Genomic DNA, 21,797 nt, shown 5'->3' with positions numbered 1-21,797 from the left:
TCAATCCGAAGTAAAAAAAAATGTATTACGTAGCACGAAACAAGGCATAAACTCTCTTTATACATTACGAAACTTTGATATCGTGATATCCAGCAGTACTTTTGTGCTCAATGCCTCAGAATCTTATAACAACTCTCGAAAAAAATTAAATTGAGCTCTCAAAGCTCGCTGCAATCGTAGAAAGTATGATTAATCTCACGATCTAATTAATAATGTATTACCTGTTCGATTGTTAATTCAAGATATGGTTGCACTATACACGTGACAAATTTTTAAATATAACAAGAAAACAACTAAAAAATAATTCTGGCATCCCTTTTCCAACGGCAAACTTTTAATTTCACAAACGGAAATTGTTGCTAGATCTAAATACTTTGAAAACGTTGTGATCAATAGTGTTGTTAGATATCATAATAAAAGAGAACGCAACTTTGTCAAAATCTTCCATTACTGCCAAAAAAAAAGATACAAAGCTTACTTTTTAGAAAATTTCAAGAAGGAACCAGACCAAATTCGATTCTGCCAATTGATGCGGCGTGAATTTAAATTTAGTTCATGCTCAGTGTTGTTCCTATCTATTTGTTCAATTATTACTGTTCCTAATTCAATAATGACTTTTCTGTTTATTATTCATTTATTACATACATGTACAAAATTTTTATCATCATAAATTAACAAATCGCCGGAGGGCATTGTTCTTACAGTATTACTAAAAGTTTATAGCTAGTTCCTTCAAGGGTCCCCATGTGTTCTCGTCGTCTATCTTGATGATGTGTGGTGCAAGGTGATTAGCCATTTTCTATCTCCAGGTGAATCGATTGCCGCCGATAGTTACCCCATTTTGTCGAGGTTTGGAGGAGTGGTCTGCACATGCGTGTTTCGGCATTTTTCCCTATCTGTTGTAGTTTTGTCATCGCTGCCAATGTGAGACGCTGACGATTGGCGATATCTTTGTCACGTCGATAAAGGAGTCAAGATAATCCAGGTTTGAAGGGCTGATTTGATCAGATATAATGGTTCTCATCTCTGTCTTCGTGTGCTTCACAGACAGACCGGCTGTTTTTAGGTTGATGACATTGTCATTAATCTTTCGGTCCAGATTTTCAAGGCTTCGACCAATATATGCGATGTCGTCGGCATATTTTAAGGTGGTCACAGGGAGAAACAGGCAATCTGAGAGGCCAATAGGATTATAGTAACCGTTTAAAGCGGATGGCGTCTCCACAAGCACCAGGCCCGCAGGGCAATAGTGAATCAATTTCCCAGAATTTTGAGAAAGATTGAAATGACCTTTTGGTTAACGGTATCTCTAGATTATTGTAGCAGTGTAAAAGACCCTATATCACTCCCTAAAGTATGTTCCCCATTAATCTGAGTGCCGTTTTTCTCAGGGTTTTTTTAATCACCAACATGTCTTTTTGGTGACCAACAACGTCATTAGAAAATTTGGAAGACATTGAAAAATTCGCTTCTGAATAGACTGTTTTGCGCCTTATATATGATGTTTTCTGAAGGCAATTTGGTTTTTATTGTGACAGTGGTATTTCAATAAATTTTATTATTTTATGTTCTGAAAAAGTTCTTTTCCCGAAACTAACCAATCAGGTCCTGACAAATTTGCTTAATGTACAAAAGTCAAGTGCTGGTGATAACTGGAGACAATCTGTTGATCCCGGAATTAAATTTGGAATAGTGGCAAATAATTAGTGTTTAGGGTTTAAAAATGAGATTGCTATGTGTATTGGCGTTTTTGATTGCAGCATCTTTTGCCTCTGATGTCATTGAGTTGTCAGACGCAACTTTTGAAGACGAAGTAAAAGACAAGGATATCATTCTCGTTGAATTTTTTGCTCCATGGTAAGTTTTATCACAAACTACAAGTAAGCCTGGAAATAGAGACCCTGATTGCCGAAGAATTGTTTAGGTGCGGACACTGCAAGAAGTTGGCACCAGAGTATGAGAAGGCTGCAACTCAACTTGTTAAAAACGACCCACCTATTCCGCTCGCCAAGGTATTTCAAATTTAAAATCACGTTATTTCTGAAACTCGTGCTTGAACTTGCTTTTTTGTCTTCTATAAACTTTAAATTTTAAAAACACAATTGAGTTTTCTTCCTTCTAGAGCTTTCCAACCAAAGCAGTTTACCTTGTAGTAGATTTTGTGCGTTTGATTTTGTCTTTGAGTGTACCTAATTTAAATTTAATTAGGTGGATTGTACAGAAGCCGGAAAGGATACTTGTGGGAAATATGGCGTGTCAGGGTATCCAACATTGAAAGTTTTCAGAGGATTAGATAACGTTGAGGAGTATTCTGGCCCCCGGGAAAGCAGTAAGTAATAGCAAATACTTGCTATATAAAGACTAGCTATTTAATTTAAACGACTCAGCGGAAATTTTTTATACATTAACACAATTAAGGTGTATGAGCCACCCAATGGGCAGAACAGTGAGCCCCCACTATGAAACATCACATCAGCGTATTTATATTTACCACTTGACTATACACTGGATGTTTGTCGATGACCTAAAATGGCTATTTAGTTCTATTTTCGAAATGACTTGAGGTTGTACAATTGGAACATAGTAAATGGAATGATTGCAAACTGTAGTAAACTATGGCTTTAAAATCGATAATATAGAAATTCAAAAGACTTGGGAGTAGTAATTAGCTCTGATTTGAAATCGACTAGTCATGTCGAAAACAGGTTGTAGAAAGCATGTAGATGTTTTCATAGCCTGAAAAATGTTGTTCCTTGGAGCACTCCTTCCACTGTGAAACTCAGCCTTTAAAAATCAATGATTATGCCTTTCTTAATTTATGGTTCACATTTTGCACGCCTGATATTAGTAGACTTGGACAACTTGAAAACTTCCAAAGAAAATGCTTTATATGGAACTTTTTAATAGCCGCACAGCGATAGCTGGGGCTATTATTGGCCTTCTCTTGGTTTTTTACGATTCAAAGAGTTTGAATTGTATTGGGGCGCTCTTTTTACGACTCGAATAGGAGTATTGGAGAAGTCCTTTTTTAAATTAATTTTGTTGGAGTGGTTTTTGGAGCGGGAAATGAAACGCGTGAAAAAATTTGGAGTGATTTTGGTGGTGAACATAAGTGAAGAGCGGAGCGAAAAGAGAGTGGTTTTCGTTCATACCGCTGTTTTTGAGAGAGCGAAAAATTGACGTGTGAAAAAATTCTCTCTAAGCGAGCGAATTTTTTTTGTTCACGTGCGGCTTTTAAAAGCAGTTTTTTGCAACTTTTGATGGTTATGAGGTTTGATTATTATATTGTATTAGTTTTAGGCTTGTTCTGGTAGTAATTGAAGATTTCAAGTAGTAAATTTGAGTTTATTGCTAATTTGGAGATTTTTGATCAGTTTTGCTGATTTTTAGGCGTAATTTAATGATTTTTTGCCCGTTTTTTTTGTTTTAATGCTTTAAATGGGATTTGGATAGCAGCTTGTTTCTTATGAAATTTTCAGATAGCAATTGACTAAAGTTTTCTTGGTGCAGCTCATTTTTTTCTCAGGAAAATTGACAGAAAAATTGAACCATTTTAATTTTTTTTTAGTTTTTCTTTTAATCTTAGACAAGTTTCTTAGCCTATTATGACTTGTCCATTGTTTTGCGAGCTTTCCATTGCTCTATGTTTCCTTGTACTATAAAAAAACAAGTTAAAAAGTTTTTATAGTTCTGTTCAATTTGTTTTTGAATGCCGTTTCTATTCTTCCTTCATTTTTTATGGCATTTGTGGAGGTTCAGGGTTCACAATAGTTGTTCAGTTGTTTAGTCATAAGGATGGGCAATTTTCTCTTTCGAGTCGTTTCTGGAATTCTTCCGGCTATGTTTTTTTTAAGATCTGTTAGATCTGTTCACACTTTTTCATGATTTTTGAAGTCAAATTGTAGTGATTTTGGTCACGCAAAAACAGGAAGTGGAGCGAAAAAGCGAGTGGTTTTGCGGCGTGAAAGTTTTTCGCTCTAAGTTTAAAGTAGAGTGAGAAAACGGTGTCTGAACAAAAATTCGCTTTCTCGCTAGTGGTTTTTTGTTCACATGCGGCAATTTCACTTAGATTTTTTCTGTTTTTTTCGATTTTTGGGATCGGATTTGTTTCTAAATGGTTTTGCCAAACCATTAATAGTCGGTTCTAGGTTTAGTTTTCTGTTTAGTCAATGAAAATTCTTTGAATTGTACGTCAGGACTTGTCCTATGTTTTTTATTTCGTCGTCATGATTTTTGTTACGACCGTATGACGTCACAGCCACTTTTTGTTTATTCGTTCATGCAATTTCAACTGAATTGCATGTGTGACGTCATTTTTCGCTCTTAGTGGAGCGAGTTTATATGTTCATGCGCGTGATAAAATTTTTGATTCAAACTTGACTTACCTCAATCTTAAAAATGACTTCCTGACTTTGAAATTGACTTTTATTTACTTTAATTCAAAGAGAAGGTAAATGGGTGTGTGTCACTCTATATGAAGGTTATTTGGAATCAGCTAATAGAGGTAGCAATAACTTATACAGATTTTTAATCAAAACATAACAGATCAGCCTTCAATGAAAAGACCAAATTTTTTGGTCTGTCTTTTTTACTGTTTTTTCTTTTTTGGTCTGCCGTTCTACGAATCTATTGCGGTTATTTTCTGGCAATCTGCCAGCTATGTTATTATTATTATTATTATTATTATTATTATTATGGCTTCCACAAACATGTGGGACTGCTCCCGCAAAATATATATAAAGATGAATCATACTAGTTTAAGTTTGGTAAGTTTATTTCATTTGAGGACCGACTTTTTTCGCAGGGACAGATGAATGTTATGGAACACGAGTTTTCGATGCTGAAATAACATTTTGAAGTACTTCCCAATCAAGGTTAAGATTCGATTTTTGAGTCCGAGTGGTTAAAAGAATTTAACATTTGAATCAATGATATTTGCTCTATATGTGATTTGATAGAAAAAATTTGACCGCTGAAATTCTTTTTTGATTTCAGGCTACACAAACCGAAAACTTGGACCGTCTTTGCACAAAATTAATATGCTCGCTGATGTTGACCGCATAATAATTGTTCACCAATTTCGATAGCAAAAGAAGATCTGTTAGCACAATGTAATAGTTGAGAGGTATTAAGTTCAGGGATTTTAGTCGTTCGCAATGATTAAGGTTCGGTAAGATCCATTTCGAAACTTCTTGAGATTTTTCAAAGAGTCGCATGTCAGATCTTGAAGGCATATAACAGTTAGATCCATAGATTAAGATTGGAATAAGCGTACTCTTATAAAGATTTAGTTTTGCAGTAACCGTCAGTAGATATGATGTTTTTAATTTGGTGCAAGAATTTGTTGGCTTCACGAGTCCGCATTTCTACATGTTCCTTCCAAGTGAGGCTGTCGTTCATAGTGATTCCAAGGTCCTCCACAGTTCTCGATTTTTCCAGCGACCTTTGACCCAATACCGGACTTAATGTCGACTTGATATTGAAATTTATGTACTGACATTTCGATAAATTTAAGCTGTTATTTTCGTAACTCCAACGCAATTTTGAATCTAGATCTTGTTTGATTCCGTGTGAGTTTCCAAGATTTTCTTATAATAATTTGAGATCGTCAGCAAAAAGAAAGACTGGAGTTGAAAACTGTTTCAGGTAAGTCATTAATGAAAATAAGAAAGTAGGGGCCCAAGTATTGAGCCCTGAGGTACACCCAAGGTGACCGGCGAATTCTTCGATTTTAGAACCTATTCCAATGCAATTGATCTTACGTAAAGAGTATTCCATGATCAATTTGGTCGAAAGCTTTGGAAAATTTAAAGAGAAATGAGCTATTTTCTCGATTGTTCTCAGAACAGAATTTGTATATCTTATCTAAGTAGGTAATCATTTGAAGAATAACTGATCTTCTTTCACGAAAACCGTACTGTGAATCAGTTATGAGTCCTTTGAAAAAATTGAAAATTGAGCCATACAAAAAATTTTTCTAGAACTTTCGAGACAATGCATAAGTGTTACAGGACGATAACTTACCACATCTGCTTTCGATCCCTTTTTCTTAAAAATTGGGCTAACTGCTCCTAATCTCCATGCACTAAGATAGGTTCCGAGGCGCCTAAAATTTCTGAATAACTCAAAGATAGATTTCTTAAGTTCTTTTGCGCAGTTCCTGAGGACAACTGCAGCCAAGTTATCAGGCCCACATGATTTTGATACATCTAATGACCCAAGAATTTCAACTATTGCTTCTTCCGTCTCAGTAAAATTGTTCAAATTTTTATTTTCACTCAAACTGTTTTTGAAGACCAATAACACGAAAACTGAACAGAAATATTTATTAAGAGGCTTTTTCAGCATCAGTTTGCTACGTCTTTGTTCCATTTAACCTGTGGCGGAACTGACGGTCCTTTTCGTAAGCTTTTAAAATACTTGTACATGGCGTGAGAGTTTCGTGAGTTGAAAAGCTTTGATTCGTAACTTTTCTGGTCTAGGTCTACGGCTTCTGCTAGACTGTTTCTCGACGTTTCTATCTCGAGTCTCAACGAATCATTGTTGGCTAGTGAATTTTGTTTTCTCTGAAGCGTGTTAAGCGTTTTCATTAGATGTGATGTCGCAGGCGTGATCCAGGGGGGCAAGTTAGGTCTATGTTTACTCCGTCTTTGGAGCTAAAATTAGTTCTGGTGAGCTTTTAAAAGAGAAAGGCGAACAAGTGGCGATATCCTTGAGTGCACAGGATTAAGCACTAGTCATAAAAACTCCTTTTTAATTGCTCTTGAAGGAAGCTCATAGCAATTATTGTAAACGTGTCGGTCTTTTTTTTGCCTGACCATTTTGCGTTTTTCATATTAATTTGGTGTCGCCTTCCGTTCCGCACATTATTACAGGTACTATAAACTTAGTTAATCGTTTTATACCAGGGCAGCCTATACCACGACAGATAATGGCGCTGCGTAGGAGTGCGAACTTGTCTCAGTTCGAATTTATGTCCTCTTAAGTCGAGCGTTGCCTTCTTGTATTAACTATTATGCTTTTAATTTCTCTCAAACGAAGTTTTTTGCAATTGTGTTAGTCCTGCGGTCTTTATGCATTTTAAGTCTGATGCATTTTGTGCAAATTTTTGTCTGATCGTTTCTTTTCTGACTGGCTTCATCAACTTTTTGTTCTAAAATTGGATAAGCAGGTAACTCCCGGAGGGCACTAAATTCTTTTAGACCCTTTCAGGTTACAAGACATCGAAACTTTTGGAGACATAAAACATTAGTGTGAAGGGTTGTAGTGTGAAGGAAGTTTGTACCCAACGCTAGCATTCTTAACCTAGAGTTGAGAGAAAATGCAACTAGAATTTGAATCTCACTTAAATTTTTGCAAGGGAAAACTGAAGTTCTTGTGGGTTCCTGAAAACCTTTTACTGTGAATATTCGATGTAGTTTTTTTCTTTTGGTCATCTGGAAATTGATGTAAAAATTTCTTTCAAACGCTAAAATTGGAGTAATGTCTGATCTAACATCTTTTCTTCTGTTTGACTTCTTAACACTTTAAGGTGGGTGCAGTGTATATTAAAGTAATGCATTTCGAAGTATCGGGTTACTAATGAATTGAAACAAGGGCAACAGGCCTAGTGAAACAATAACAAGGTTTCCGGGGTTTTGTGGAATAGTCTGGAGGGGAACAGCTTGGAGTGCAGCATCCGGCTAAGTGCTACTCATCCTCCCCTATTTTTCCGACCTACATCCATCGTGGCCGGATGGTGTACACGGCACTTTATTTTTTTTTATTGCAACAAAATCTTAGTTCAAAATCAACTGACAATTAACTTGGTTAACATGATATTCTCATCAACACAGCAGATTAGCAGTTCTTTTAATCAAATATCAGCAGTACGTTTCTTTTCTTCACAACAAGAAATAGGCCTCTTGCAATATGCTTTTGTTCTCCCCACTTAGATCAGGTAAGAACAAAAACTTGTGATCTTAGGCATTAACTTAGCTAGAGGTCTTTCTTCTGGATACATAATGTAGTTTTTCGGGTTATATTTTATTTAGAGGAATATAGGCAAACTCGGAAAAGCTTGACTTGAAAATCCACTTGAGAATATAATGATCGCTAACATTTCATAGTCCCAGTAAAATTGAGCAGCTATCAAACTTTGCGTGATTTTTCACCCTTTCAGTGGTTGTACTTGGCCTGAACTGCTGCAAGCTGAATTTTTGATCTAGTACGCTGAATTTAATCCGAAATTGTGGGATTATTTTGAACCGAAAAGATGAAAGTCCTCAAAAACTGAAGCAAACTTTGATAGTGTTTTCCTAATTTTAGAAGACAAATGTACAGGCTTTAATAGGATTTTCTTATGCCTCTGTGCTTTGTTCCATTGGTGTTCACCTACTTAGCAGTGAGTTTAAATTAAAAATTTTTGCGTAATGTTGACACAAATTAGTTTCTGGGCTTTGTTAATTGGTTCATACTTATAATTCGGAGAGTGGATTCAAATTCATGATCCTGCTGAAATGAGCCCACGTAAGAGCACAAGATCTATATTTGTTTTTCTGTCGGAAGTTACAAACCTTTTTCTGTTTTGCATCTGAGAATAGCCTTTGTAAAATTGGGTATCTAATACCGTACGTTTGTTTGTGTCGCCAAGATTGATAAAAGTTTTTAGTCTTTATTAGTTAAATAGATCTTGGGTTTTCTAGGTTTATGTCGTTAATTGCTCTCGAAAATTTTACCCTTAACTTTTTCGTTTTGCGTGATCTGAAGTTCTCTCTCGTTCGCCATTTCAAACAGCTGAACTCAATTGGCGGCAATTTAATATTAGAAGTCCAATGATAAGTGCGCCGAAACTGGTGCCATTTTCAATTTAAATCAATAGTGGTATATTGTAACCTAATGGGGTTGATTGAAATCCCACCATTGAACTTCTTAGTCCCATTTAGCCCCCCCCCCCCCGAATGAAGAAGGCTACAATTGATTAGAGCTCTCAGCAGTCTTTTGAGAGCAATTATTCCGACGTGAGTCAGATATGTTTTTTAATTGCTCTCAGACGAAATTTGCTGAACTTATATTAGTCTTGTAGTCTTTTTAGTTGCTCTCGAACGAAGTTTGAAGCAATTATTGAAAAAGTGTTTCCTATTCTACTGCATCTTCTACTATGGCTCCAATGGAAGCTTCGCCAACGGGACGACGGCACAGAGATCGCGCGCCTTGGAGGCGGGGTATGGAGCTACGCAAGAGCGCGAAGCTGAGTTTTGTCCTGATGTATGTAATTACGTCTCAATTTGAATCCTCTCTCTCGCCAACCTCTGTATGGCTTTCGACGTTGCTAGCTCCCTCACTGGACAATGTAAAGCATGAGCTACGTTAAATGTTTCTCCACATGCACAGGTTGATGGTGTTTTTACAAATTCCCAGCAGTATCTGAGGACAATCCCTTCTCTAAATTCTCCATTGTCTGAATCAAAATGGAAGCAGTTTCAACCAGCACGACGCTCTTTCTGTTGCAAGATCTTAAGAATAAGCATGTATCATCAGGGAAATCTTTGAAATTTTCACGAGCCTGTAGCTGCTTTTTCGTATTTTCTCAATGATTTCTTCTTGCCGGACTGCGTTTGCAGCACCATACAGGGGCTCAACGAGTTGAAAATGTCTTCGATAATCGTTTGCAATGTATTCAGGTAATAAGTTTAGGCCGCCTTCTCTTACTGGAAGAGGAGATATTTCTATATTATCGTTGGAAGAAGAATGGTTCAGTATGTAAAAGGTGAAGTCGTTTCCAGCCGTGCTTTTGCGGCATCTTGAAGTCGGCAGTTTTCTCAGTAGGACCGACTATTTTTTTTTACTTCTTTTAGGAACTGTTCGCAAATTATTTTAGCATGGACCCTAGTTAGCATGGACCCTAAAACACGATGACATTAAATTACGTCAACATCTGCAACCGAAAAAATTAGTGTTTTTTCATTTCCTTTCCAAAAAATCGGGCGAAACAATTGAAGTGACATTACAAAATTTAAGTAGATCATGAAGGGCAGAAATCATGTAATGGATCTTTATGTTCATAAGTTAGCAATAGCCACTGCGCTATGATATCTTCAATCACCTCAACATCTAAACCAGAATTTTTAGCTTTCTACGTATTTCGGTTGCAGTTAGGTGACACTTCGATATATATCTAAAGGCATTCCCATGTTCATTCAGCCGTTCCAGTACAACGTCTGAGGGCTAGCAGTAGAATTCCTGTAATCGGCGTACCACTTATGGTTGATAGTCTGATCTTCCGGTAAATCTATGAGATGAAGATTAGCTACACCATACATTGCCATTGCCATCATGTCCGCAGATCTGTTAAGACAGTATCTCTAAATAATTGGATGCTTTTCGCTTAATCTCGTGCACTATTTTGAGTTTTTCCTCGTGTGGATTAGACACCACCTATTATCAGACAAGCGTCCTAAAGCGCTTGATAGCTTACCGATTTCCATTTGTTCATCAAGGGCCTTGTATTCATTCGCTTAATTTTCTATTTGTCTAACGTAAACGCTCCTGAAGTGTATTTGCTGCGGTAAATAGGTAATCGAAACTGCATCTGATCCGTTGGTCCAGTCTTGTATACATTGTTTTTAATAGCCGCCCTCATCTTCTCAGCCGGCTATTATAGCGCTCCTATTTTTACGACTCGAAGAGGAGTATTGGAGAAGTCCTTTTTTTTTAATCAATTTTATTGGAGTGATTTTTAAAGCGGGAAATGAAACGCGTGAAAAAATTTGGAGTGGTTTTTGTGCTGAACAAAATTGAAGAGTGGAGCGAAAAGAGAGTGGTTTTTGTTCATACCGCTGTTTTTGAGAGAGCGATAAATTGATGTGTGAAAAAATTTTCTCTAAGCGAGCGAAATTTTTTTGTTCACATGCGGCTTTTTAAAACCGTTTTTTTATTTTTTTTGGTTTAGAGGTCTGATTATGATATTGTGTGATGCTTAGGGTTGTTTTAATATTGATTCGCAAGTTTTTGGTCATTAATAAGATTTTTATACCATTTTGCTGGTTTTTCAGCTATTTTGCTGAATTTTAGACGAATTTTAGCATTTTTTTGCGTTTTGTTTTGTTATAATGCTTTGTAATGGCTTTCAATAGACGCATGTTAGTAACTGAGTTTTTAGATACCAAGTGATTACATTCTCTTAGGTTGGAAACGATTTTTTTGTTTAGAAAAATGACAATGAACTGAAAAATTTTGAATTATTTTTCTTAATTTTTTGCTGTTCTAAACTTAGAAAAATTTTTCAGCCTATTCGACTTTCCTATTGTTTTCGAAGTCTTCCAGTACTAATTCGCTCCAATTAACGTTTTTTGGGTCTATGTGCTCCCGTGAAATTAAAAAAAGCTCAATTTTTTCTATGATTTTTTTTCAATTTTTTTTTAAATGCCCTTTGTGTTCTGCAATTTTTTTATAGCATTTCGGGATGCCTATAGTCCAAATTAGTTGTCCTTGATGCGTGTTGATGATTTTGATTTCAGTTTTGAATCATTTTGTTAAAGATAATTGAGTAACTTTTATGAAGAGTTCCGCAAATTTTCGTGTTTTTTTTTTGGAATTTTTGCTGAGTTCTTCTGATTGTCTGCTTTTTGCTAGTTTCTAGTGGTCTAGCTTTTGATAGGAGCTTTTCTAGAGGTTTTGTTGAAATATATTTAGTGCACTTTTCAATGACAAATATCACTAACTTTTCTTAAACACTAACTTTTTTTCTATTTTTTTTCGTTCTTCGTTTTTACTCATATAAATAAACAATGATTTGGATTGGTGGACACTTGACCAGATGTAGTATTAAAAGTTTTTTGAAATAATGATTTGATTTCAGCATAATGGTATCTGATTCATTATTTGTGGCCAATTTTTTTGTTTTTTTTTACAGAAAATATTTTTGGTTTTGTTTTTCATTTCCTTTCTTTTACCTTCGTTTATTCTACTTGAAATTTGTGTTTGGTTTTTGTCTCAAATAGCAGTCATTCAACAAAATTAAACTAAACCTATTTCACGGGTTTTCGACAAAAGTTGTTTTTAAACTTGCAACTCAATTTAAAATTTTCACGTGCTTTATCGTCTTTTCTGGTCAGTTATTTTTTCATTGTTCTTTTTCTTTTTTTTTGTTTTAAAGTGACAAGTGTTATTCAGTAGGATAAGCATTATGTTAGTTATTGTGGTCAAACAGTAGAATAAGTTTTATGTTTGTTAGGGGCGTTCGTTTTTTCCTTCGAGTCGCTTCCGGAATTCTTCCGGCTATGTTTTTTTTTTTACTTCGTCGAATAAAAAAGTTTCGCTTTACCTCATTTTGCCGCTTTTTCAACATTTTGCGTGAAATCTTTTTGACTTCTCTAGGCTAGTTTGTCTGTTCTCTCATTCTGCTAAAAGTGATTTTGAACATCAGTTGCTCAGCAAAGCAATTCAAAATGAACAGAGTCAGTATAAAAAATTGAAGTCAGAAATAGAAACGGGATAAACCCATAAAGCCCAATTTTAGATGCCCGGTACTTGAACTTTGTTCTCATAAGTTTTAGTTACTATCTATAATGCTTATTGGTATCGATACTAGATCATGTAGCCTCTCACTGAGAGACAGGAGTATGTTCAATTACGAAATGACATCAAAATAAATCGCACTTAAAAATGTTTTTATGCAAAAATCGATTTTTGTTGATGTTTTCTTTTCTTTCAATCCCAATAGAGTTATGGGAATCAACGGCGGCTATTTTCCGGCAATCTGCCGGGTATGTTTGATATTGCTCCATCGCTGAGGCTTTTCGATCTAACGAGAATTAGATGAGGCGTTCTTATTGCACAACATTCTTTATCGCTCTTCGTATTATTCTTCAGGGTCATAGCGAGGATTGTTTAGGTTGTCAACAATCTTGCAGCTAGTTTTGTTTGTGCTGATAGTCAAAAAGACTGGCTTCCACTGAACGATTTCGCTATAGATTTAGCGGAACGTTTCTTTGCGAATCCTTGATTTTCCAAAAATAATTGGTCTTGGGTAATTCTCGAAGTGCCTCTGCTTCGTTAAAACAAGTCATCCAAACTGCATATGATCCATTGATCCAGTATTCTTGATTGTTTTCGATTTGGATCCATCGTTATTGCGTTTCGGTGCGGATGAGGATTAGATGAGGCACTTTCATTGCACATTGCATTGCGTTTCCGCTTTGCTAATTATCTTCAGGGGTCTTAACGAGCATTATAATTAGGATGTCTGTCTAGATTTTTGATCCCGTTGGTTCTTGCCAATAGTTAAGACGGGAATGCAGTGAACGATTTTGCTATAGATTTTCTGCAACGTTTCCCTTTGCGAATCCTCAAAGTTTTTCCAGAAATCGCTTCTGGGATCGCCTCATTGCCTATTGAAGTTAAGCTAAAGCCTCTTGCAGCTTTGCTTGTTATTTAATTGCATTGTTTGCACAAAAAATCGGGATGATGGTAATTTGTGGTTGTTAGAGCACTACATTTGACCTGCATGTACGTTCCACTGCTGTAGTACGACACTCCACCTCTTTTGATATGAAGAGAACACTTGGAAATGAGTCTGACTGTCTGATATTTCTAAGAGGAGGCTGTTGTCTGTACGGAGAATGGATAGAAATTAACTAAGAATATAATTTAATACATTTCCTTACAGAAAGGTAACGCTGCTAATATATAACGTTAACAACTGCTTGTCTGGGAAAAAATGGATACCATCTCTACTACAAGATTAACTGACAAAATAGGGTGAAACAATTGAAGCGACTTTACGAAATTGAAGTAGGTGAATAGAGGCAGAATTGATGTAAGATCTTTCTGATATTTTCTGATGTAGCAATAACTTCAGGAGCTCTGAAAATTTGGGGCTGGAATTTGATATTGATGCGCACGGTAGAATTCAATAAAATGTATGCAGGGATTTTTGTGGTTATAGAATGCTGCGATTAAACACTTTGACTGCAGAATCAGAAATAGGTACTGTTGAACAACGTTGATGAGGTCAACCAAGTTTGCTCCGCGATAAGATTGAATGAAGGCTCCAGCAGCGTTTTCCCCTGTACACGTGTTCCTGAAGTTCTAATTACTCAGGATTCATACCATGGCAGAAGGGAAGCGTAATTTCATCTGCAAAAAGTTTGGCAGCATTCTCTAGCTCAAATGGAGGACACACACACTGAGATACCCTCCAGGCGCACAAACGAGCAGACTAACAAACGGTATTGAATATAGTCTAGGAATTTATAGGAGCACCTCCGTTGTCCCTCAGCAACAGGCCGAGAGCCGATCACACACTCAAAAAGAACAGGACCAAGGCACTTGCTCGGGAAGAACTTGTTCGGGGGAGGCTGTTTATAATCTTAGTTCTTGGGCTCTCGACCACACAATGCAAACCATCAGCATGGCATATCCTATTTAATAAGTTTATCATTATCCAATTCTATTTAATAAGTTTATCACAACAATTAGGCTAATAAAAGGTGCGCCAGTCTAAAGGCAGATGAGAATTGCGCAAGAATTCCACTCTTTCCCTTTAAATTTATTGGTGGCTATAGTGATATATAATAACCTCTATTGAAGTCATTTGGGGCCTCCTTACTGAGTTAAGTTTTTTCCCTACGCCGACTGAAGCAGGCTGTCATAGATTCGAGCTCCCGCTAGTCGTTCGAGTGCTGTTGTTTCGACGTTAGTTGGTCGTTTCAAAACGATTTGTTGCCTTAGTTGTTGTGCAGCTCTTTGAGTCTTCCTAGGCTCCATGCGTTTTCCTAGTCTCCATGAATGCCATTCACCTTGTGGTCTTTTTGGTTGCGCTATTTTGCTTGATGATTTTTGTGTCTGCTGCTTTTAACTTTGTTCTGTAAATTTGGGGTTGCTCTAAGACGCGTAGAAGTTCTCAGAATTCCGCTAGTTTCTAAATGTATAAATTATCGAAGCTGCCGAGAAGACATAAAATCAGTGTATAGGACAGTTTTCGGATCCTCTTTTGCCCGCTCCCCCACGTCCACCTCTAACCCCGACAACTCAAACCCAAGCCTTACGCTTTACTAGTCTCATGCTATTCATCGGAACTGTTTTGGAGACATAAATTCATCGTGTGAAGGGAGGTTCTTTAACTTAGTGTTTCTATTGCCCCCCCCCCCCCCCCCACCGTCCAAAAGTTACATCGTGGCCAGTGTTTCTATTGCCCCCCCCCCCCACCGTCCAAAAGTTACATCGTGGCCACTACCGAAGCTAACCTCTCGCCTGTCGTCTGAGAGCAATTCGCCCGATGTTAATTTTATGTTCGTTCTTTTCTAGGTTTTCTGTTTGATAGACAGTCTGACAAAAATCATGTTCTGGATAAAAATCGTTTTAACTTGAAAAATCCAATAAAAATCTGATTTGGATAAAAAATCATGTAATCCTAAGTTTTAGTTTTTGGGTTGTAGATCATTTTGACTTTGTCTCGGAGCACCATTTTCCCCGATTGTCTCAATGAGTTTCTGGCCTGTGTTATCTACAGTTTTTTGTCTTTATTGAAGAAAAGTCTGTCCATTGGTGTTTTGAGATGTCTGGTTTTGCTTTTACGAAGTACGTAGCAATTTTTGTAAACGTGTTGCTTTTTCAGGCAAATTTTTTGCCTGAACATTTTTGCGCTTTTAGGACATTCTCTGACTTTTTCACGCTTTCGTTCGTTTTGAGTGACCTCTTGCTCTCACTCCAAAGTAAAGCTTGTTGCTAAAATAAAATCGATTGCTTGTATAGCAGCAAGGGCCTGGTAGCTGAGTGGGTAGTGCTTCTGGCGAGGGAGCGGGAGGTGCCTTACTATTTTTGCACCCATAAAGAAAAATTTATCTACGCTACAGCCCCTGAATTAGAGAGAGAGAGAGTTAATTTATCCCGGCCTATAAATCAAATGTACAAAGAAGGATAATCATAACACGACAGAAATCACAATCGAACATAGAAAAATAAATGGCGCAACGAGGTCCTTAGACCTACTTTCCGGCGTGCCCTGTAATATAAACGTCAGAGTGGATAAACTTAATTTTTAATTTTTTTAAATTTTATGTTGCCATTTTGTAAATGATTTCTTTTTTAGCAACCTTTTAACTGCTCGAACTTATTGCTCCACCAGAGCCCGCAGATAGGTACTGAAACTACATCGAGTTGAAACTTGTTTACAGCAGAGAACAACGCTGCAAGTTAAAAATTGTCGTGTTTTTTCAAACAGTCCTATGAAGGAGGAAAAAGGGAAAAAAAACGGTCTTTATAAATTGAAAAAAGTGATTTGTGACAGCAGAAATCGAATCGCGGTGCCTTCTACAAAGGCACCGCACAAATTTTTGCGTATACTTTTCAATTATTTTCAAAGAATTACCAGGAGTTGCAGGGATGTAACAAATTATCCAAAAAACACATTTCGAACGAGATCATAATTCCCTTGTATATATGAGTCCTTCAAGTTATGATAGATATCAGAGACTTGCTTAATGGTTGCATTTCCTACATAGTCAGGTATGAGAAATTGTATTTTTAACATATTAAACAATTTGGAAGCTCGGTGACAAATCGAGTTTCGCTTTATTTTAGTTTTGCATAATGGAACTTTCAGTAGCATAAAATCAGCGCGTCTAGTTGAATGAGTGCAACTTTCGAACTAAAAAATAGTATTAAGATAATCCTTGGAATGCATATGATTTAATGACTTCAAAACGAATTTTAGTAGTTCATAGATATGCAATTCGAACACAGTTAGTATCTTATTAGCCGTAAACAAGTCTTCACTATCATCATGACGTTTTCTGAAGTATATTACTTTAATTATTTTCTTTTGCAATTGATAAATCGGAGAAAGGGTTGAGAAGCTACAACACCTGTAAACAAGAACACCATTTTGGATAATTGGGCATACCACATTCCTATAGTATGCAATCAATTGGTAACGCGGAACAAAGTGTCTTAATTTGGATATTACACCGCATTGTCGTCCAAGACGTTCAGTTACGGAACTTATATGAGCGTGGTAGGAGAGCTTTGAATCAATTTTCAATCCTAGATACTTCAATTCATGGTGTATATTTATAAGACTAGATGCAATATTAAACCTGAGACTGGAATTAAATTGCATCTCCTGTCGTTCGAGAGCAATTCTTCGACATTATTCGGTTTATGTTATTGTCTTTAATGCTTTATGTTATTGTCTTTAATACTCTTCCTGTAGTTCGGAGGACTTGATTTTTGCATTTTTAAAAGAACTTCTATTGTGTTCTTTTATCTCTTCGTTTCCCGAACTGTTCCGGAAGTGTTTTTGATTCGTCGCTTTTTGACGTTTTTTACGCCGAAAACTTTAATAGAACGGTGAGATTTGATTACACGCTCATGTCCCTCTTTTGCCGTGTTGGTCTACGTGATATCATATTTGAACGGATTCGGAATTTCTGGCTGAACTGCGTGATGAAATTTATTGCTACATGTTTTTTTCTAGACCTAAAGAAAGCTTTTGACACAATGAACCGCGATATCTTACTTTATAAACTTGAAAGATACGGACTAAGAGGTAATCGTTTGAGTTGGTTAAAATCATATTTGGAAAACAGATATCAAAGAGTTGAAGTAAATGGAGTATCATCAACTTAGAGAGATATTAACCAAGGAGTTCCTCAAGGATCAATTTTAGGACCGTTATTGTTTCTAATTTATATCAATGACATGCCAAACGTCTGTAAAAGTGTTAACATTATTCTTTTTGCCGATGATACAAATATTGAAACTATAGGATGTACTAAGAAAGAAATTGAATCAGATCTTGAAGCAATCAATGATTGGCTCGAAAGGAACAAATTAGTACTAAACTTAGAAAAAACAGTTCTCATAAATCTGAAAGCACTATCCGTAGACACGACATTTTACATGAACTCCGATAATATACCAGTGAATCCTGTGTGCAAATACTTAGGAATAAATTTAGACAGAAAACTCTCATATCAGTCCCATATTGACTATGTGAAGGAAAGACTCAGTAAGCATTGTGGAATCGTCTCTAAGCTCAGACATTATATACAACAAAAAAACTGTTAGAATATTATAATACTAATGTTGCTCCTATCTTGCAGTATGGTGCTTTAGTTTATTGCTGCTGCAGCTACTCGTCTCTAAAACCCATCTCTTTTTTACAAAAGAAGATACTTAAGCTTATTCACTTCAGAAAAAAAACGCGATTACTGCGACGACTTATTTGCGAAGAATTCAATCTTAACGGTTTATGAACTACACATTTACGAACTTCTCAAGTTTGTTCTGAAAGCTATAAACAGTCAACACACGCAAGATTTTTGCAATAATCTTTTCACTTTTAAACAATCCTGCTTAAGGGTGACCAGAAGTTCCAATTTGAAATAGTTCGAAGAGACCTTTTGTAAACGAAAGATCGATAACAGTTCCATTCGGTTGCGAGGTGCTAAACTTTATAATAGACTGATTAAAATTGGAGTTATTTCATCATACTTGGATTTGTCTTCTGGAAAGAAATTATCCAATTTTTGCCACCAAGTAAAAAACTCCTATTTAGTCAATAATTATGAGCTAACAAGGTTCATATTCGAATAAAAGTCAAACATTTTAGATATGTGAAAATCAAAAATTTAATGCGACTGCAATATGATGACTAGTCAATCCCTGGATCATCTTTTATAGTAACAATTTTCTTTCTTAGCTGGTCTTTGCATTAATCTCTTTAGAAATTCATATCATCAATACTACTCCAATTGTTTGTTAGTTCCGTATGCACTGAATTTAAATGGTGCTTCTAGGTTTTTAATACATTATGATTGTAACGTGATTATGTTAATTTGTAATTAGTGGCAGATTGAAATAGCAGATCCGCTTAATCTCGTTATCTGTCCTCGCTTATTGTTGATTTGTATCACAATAACGAAATTAATTCTTGCTTATAAATGAATTAGCTTCACTGTAAATGACACACTTTTTTAGGTTGTTTACTGTTATTGTTAATTCTTTCCAAGGTCAATAACTACTCCTAAATATTTAGTGCTGTTAATGTGAATGATCAAAATAACATAAGAGTTTTTATTTTCGAAAAGTTTACCATTCTAGTTTTTAAATTGGTCCTTTTTGCGTCATCGATAACTCCATTAACAACATTCTATATTTCTTACCATATATTTTTTATAAGTTAGAACCTGCAGTTAAAGCATGCCACAAATCGCTTTTCACACGACACCTGTCGTTTGGGAGCATTTAGGGCAAGGATTTTTTTCCTGGTTCGAATAGCAAAAATGCCAATTCTATTTAGAGGGAATTGTGAGCTATATGAAGTCTAGAGCTGGTCCATCATCAAAAGAATTGACCTCAGTTGAAGATTTCAACAAAGCCCAAGAGTACAACGATGTATACGTCATTGGCTTCTTCTCAGACGATTTGGGAATTGCCAAAGAGTTCCAATCGGCTGCTGGAAAATTACGCGATAGCTTTAAATGTTTTCATACCACAAATGCAGATGTTATCAAAGCGGCCTCTGTTACAGCTGGTCAAATCATTCTCTATAGACCAAAACGATTGTTCACCAAGTTAGAGGAGAGTTCTGTCGTTTTTGATGATAGCAGCGCCAAGTCGTCTCAAATCCAATCATTCATGAAAGACAACTATGCTGGTCTGGCTGGTCATCTGACTCCTGATAATGGTCAATTCTTCAAAAAACCTCAGGCTGTCGTCTATTATCAACTTGACTATGTAAAAAATCCCAAAGGAAGCAACTACTACAGAAACAGGTTAGTTTTACATTGTTCAGAAAAGAAGTTCGTACCAATTATTTTAATCCTTCTTTTTACTACCTATTCCTTCTATTTTTACTACCTATTTTTTGTACCTGATCGACAAATTTTCGTGCCTTTGTTTTAACAAGAATAAACATAAAGCGCAAGGACATTAAGGAGCTGAGCAGTACTCTATAACCGTTACTAGTCTCTAGATATGATTCACTAAAATTGCGAAGATGGCTTCACGCTTGTGTAAAATTTTGCCCAATATGGTAAATTCCGGTTTTTATTATTTCTAAACGAAGTCTTGCTCCTTTTCGATGATATGTAATGCGATAAGTTCTACTAATCTCTAAGTATGCGATTAACAAAAAGCGAATAGACAAATGATGGCGCAATTAATTTAGTCCCGTGGTCCCGTTTCCGATTTACGCCTTACTAGTATCTAAGTACTGCCCCTGTTTGAGACAATTTCATGGCGAAGGGCAGTTCTTAATCTTGTTCGGCCCCCTCAGTCACCCCGCGACCTTCGTTCAGATACTCCCTCGTCCGTCCACCGCGACCTGGCGATCCGGGCCCGCTCTATTTCTCGTTCCGCTCGATGTTTATTTCTGTTTTATCGCTAGTCTCATGGCAGGTCACATCAGTGGATAATGAAGCTTAAGTGAATCAAATTAATCGTTTCAGTTCATGGCAAAGTGTTTTTTGACCTCAGTGCTTCTTGGTTCAAAAGATATTGACAAATTTTTGAAATTAAATAGCCGCCGTCATCCTAACAGGTTATTATTGCGCTCCTAATTTTCTTTTTATTTCGTCGAATAAAATTTTTTATCACTTTATCTTAGTTCACAGCTTGTTCAATATTTTGCATGAAATCGACTCTAGGCTAATTTAACTGTTGGCTGGCTCTGCTCAAAGTGCGTTAGAACAGTCGCTGCTCATCAAAGGAATCCAAAGTGAACAGAATTAATATCGACAAACGAAATCAAAAATAGAAAGCAGATAAATAAAGTAAAATTTTAGATACCCGCTACTTTGATTTCGTTCCTATAAGTCTTAAAGTAGCGGGCATCTAAAATTTGACTTTATTTATTTGCTTTCTATTTTTGATTTCGTTTGTCCATATTAATTCTGTTCACTTTAGATTCCTTTGATGAGCAGCGACTGTTCTAACGCAATTTGAGCAGAGCTAGCGAACAATTAAACTAGCCTAGAGTCGATTTCATGCAAAAAATTGAACAAGCTGTGAACTAATGTAAAGCGATACAAATTTTTATTCGACGAAATAAAAAAATTAGGAGCGCAAGATGACGGCGGCTGTTTAATTTCAAAAATTTGTTAATAACTTATGCTTACCATATCTAATGCTTATTGGTATACTAGCCATGTTATCCGCTCATTAAGAAAAAGGAGTGGCTCACTACGAAATGAAATCAAATTTAGTTCGCATGTTTACGTCAATCACTTGTTTATTTTTTCTTCCAATCACAATCGGGGTTATGCGAATCAATGGTGGCTATTTTCCGGTGATTTGTCGGGTATGTTTTCTCATTTAATTCCGTTGATGACACATCTCATTGGTTGAGGGACCAGCATAAATGAATCTTAGTCGCTGGACTTCTTACAAGTTGTTCACTAAAACATTTCAAAGCAATTTGCATCAGTCATCAGAAATAGCGGAATGGATTAAAAATTGAAAATTACGCCAAACTAGAAGGTCAATAACTGTTAGTAATACTAAGCGACAAGATTGTTACTAGACTGAGAGGCCAGACCACAAAACAAAAGCGCGGAACTCCATTATTGCCCAATAATTAATTTGAAACAGATGGTGTCAAAGTCATGAAAACATCTGTATTCAACTTACTGGGGGATTCTGGAGTGTGCCCGTTTTTTTTGTGGTTTGGCCGCTCAGTCTAGTAATAATAATCTTGTCGCTTAGTAATAGTAACAGGTATTGGCCTTCTGCTTTGGCGTAATATCAGTTTTTTCACTGTTTTTGATTACTTTGATGCAAATTGCTTTGTGTGCTTCTGAATCTTGCCTTTG

The 21,797-nt window shown here is 36.3% G+C and overlaps 2 protein-coding genes across 2 annotated transcripts in view; one reads left to right on the top strand and one right to left on the bottom strand.

Annotated features, from left to right (window-relative positions):
* Positions 1-1,374, bottom strand: part of LOC142340365 (cilia- and flagella-associated protein 65-like) — a 37,938-nt gene extending 36,564 nt beyond the window's left edge. Inside the window, exon 1 of the mRNA XM_075390940.1 lies at positions 1,201-1,374. The gene's annotated coding sequence lies outside the window, so the exon portion shown is untranslated. The remainder of the gene's footprint in view (positions 1-1,200) is intronic.
* Positions 1,375-1,619: 245 nt separating this feature from the next.
* The window catches only part of LOC142339390 (protein disulfide-isomerase A3-like), a 31,417-nt gene continuing 11,239 nt past the window's right edge, over positions 1,620-21,797 (top strand). Inside the window, exons 1-4 of the mRNA XM_075389404.1 lie at positions 1,620-1,857; positions 1,925-2,012; positions 2,209-2,329; positions 19,286-19,760. Of these exons, the coding sequence (XP_075245519.1) occupies positions 1,724-1,857; positions 1,925-2,012; positions 2,209-2,329; positions 19,286-19,760 (818 nt within the window). The 5' untranslated portion in view covers positions 1,620-1,723. The remainder of the gene's footprint in view (positions 1,858-1,924; positions 2,013-2,208; positions 2,330-19,285; positions 19,761-21,797) is intronic.

Source organism: Convolutriloba macropyga, chromosome 5 (genome assembly GCF_964194025.1).
Source record: "Convolutriloba macropyga chromosome 5, txConMacr16.3, whole genome shotgun sequence".
Lineage (NCBI taxonomy): Eukaryota > Metazoa > Xenacoelomorpha > Acoela > Convolutidae > Convolutriloba > Convolutriloba macropyga.
The sequence above is the reverse complement of the archived record's forward strand: the minus strand, read 5'-3'. Positions and strand labels throughout refer to the sequence as shown.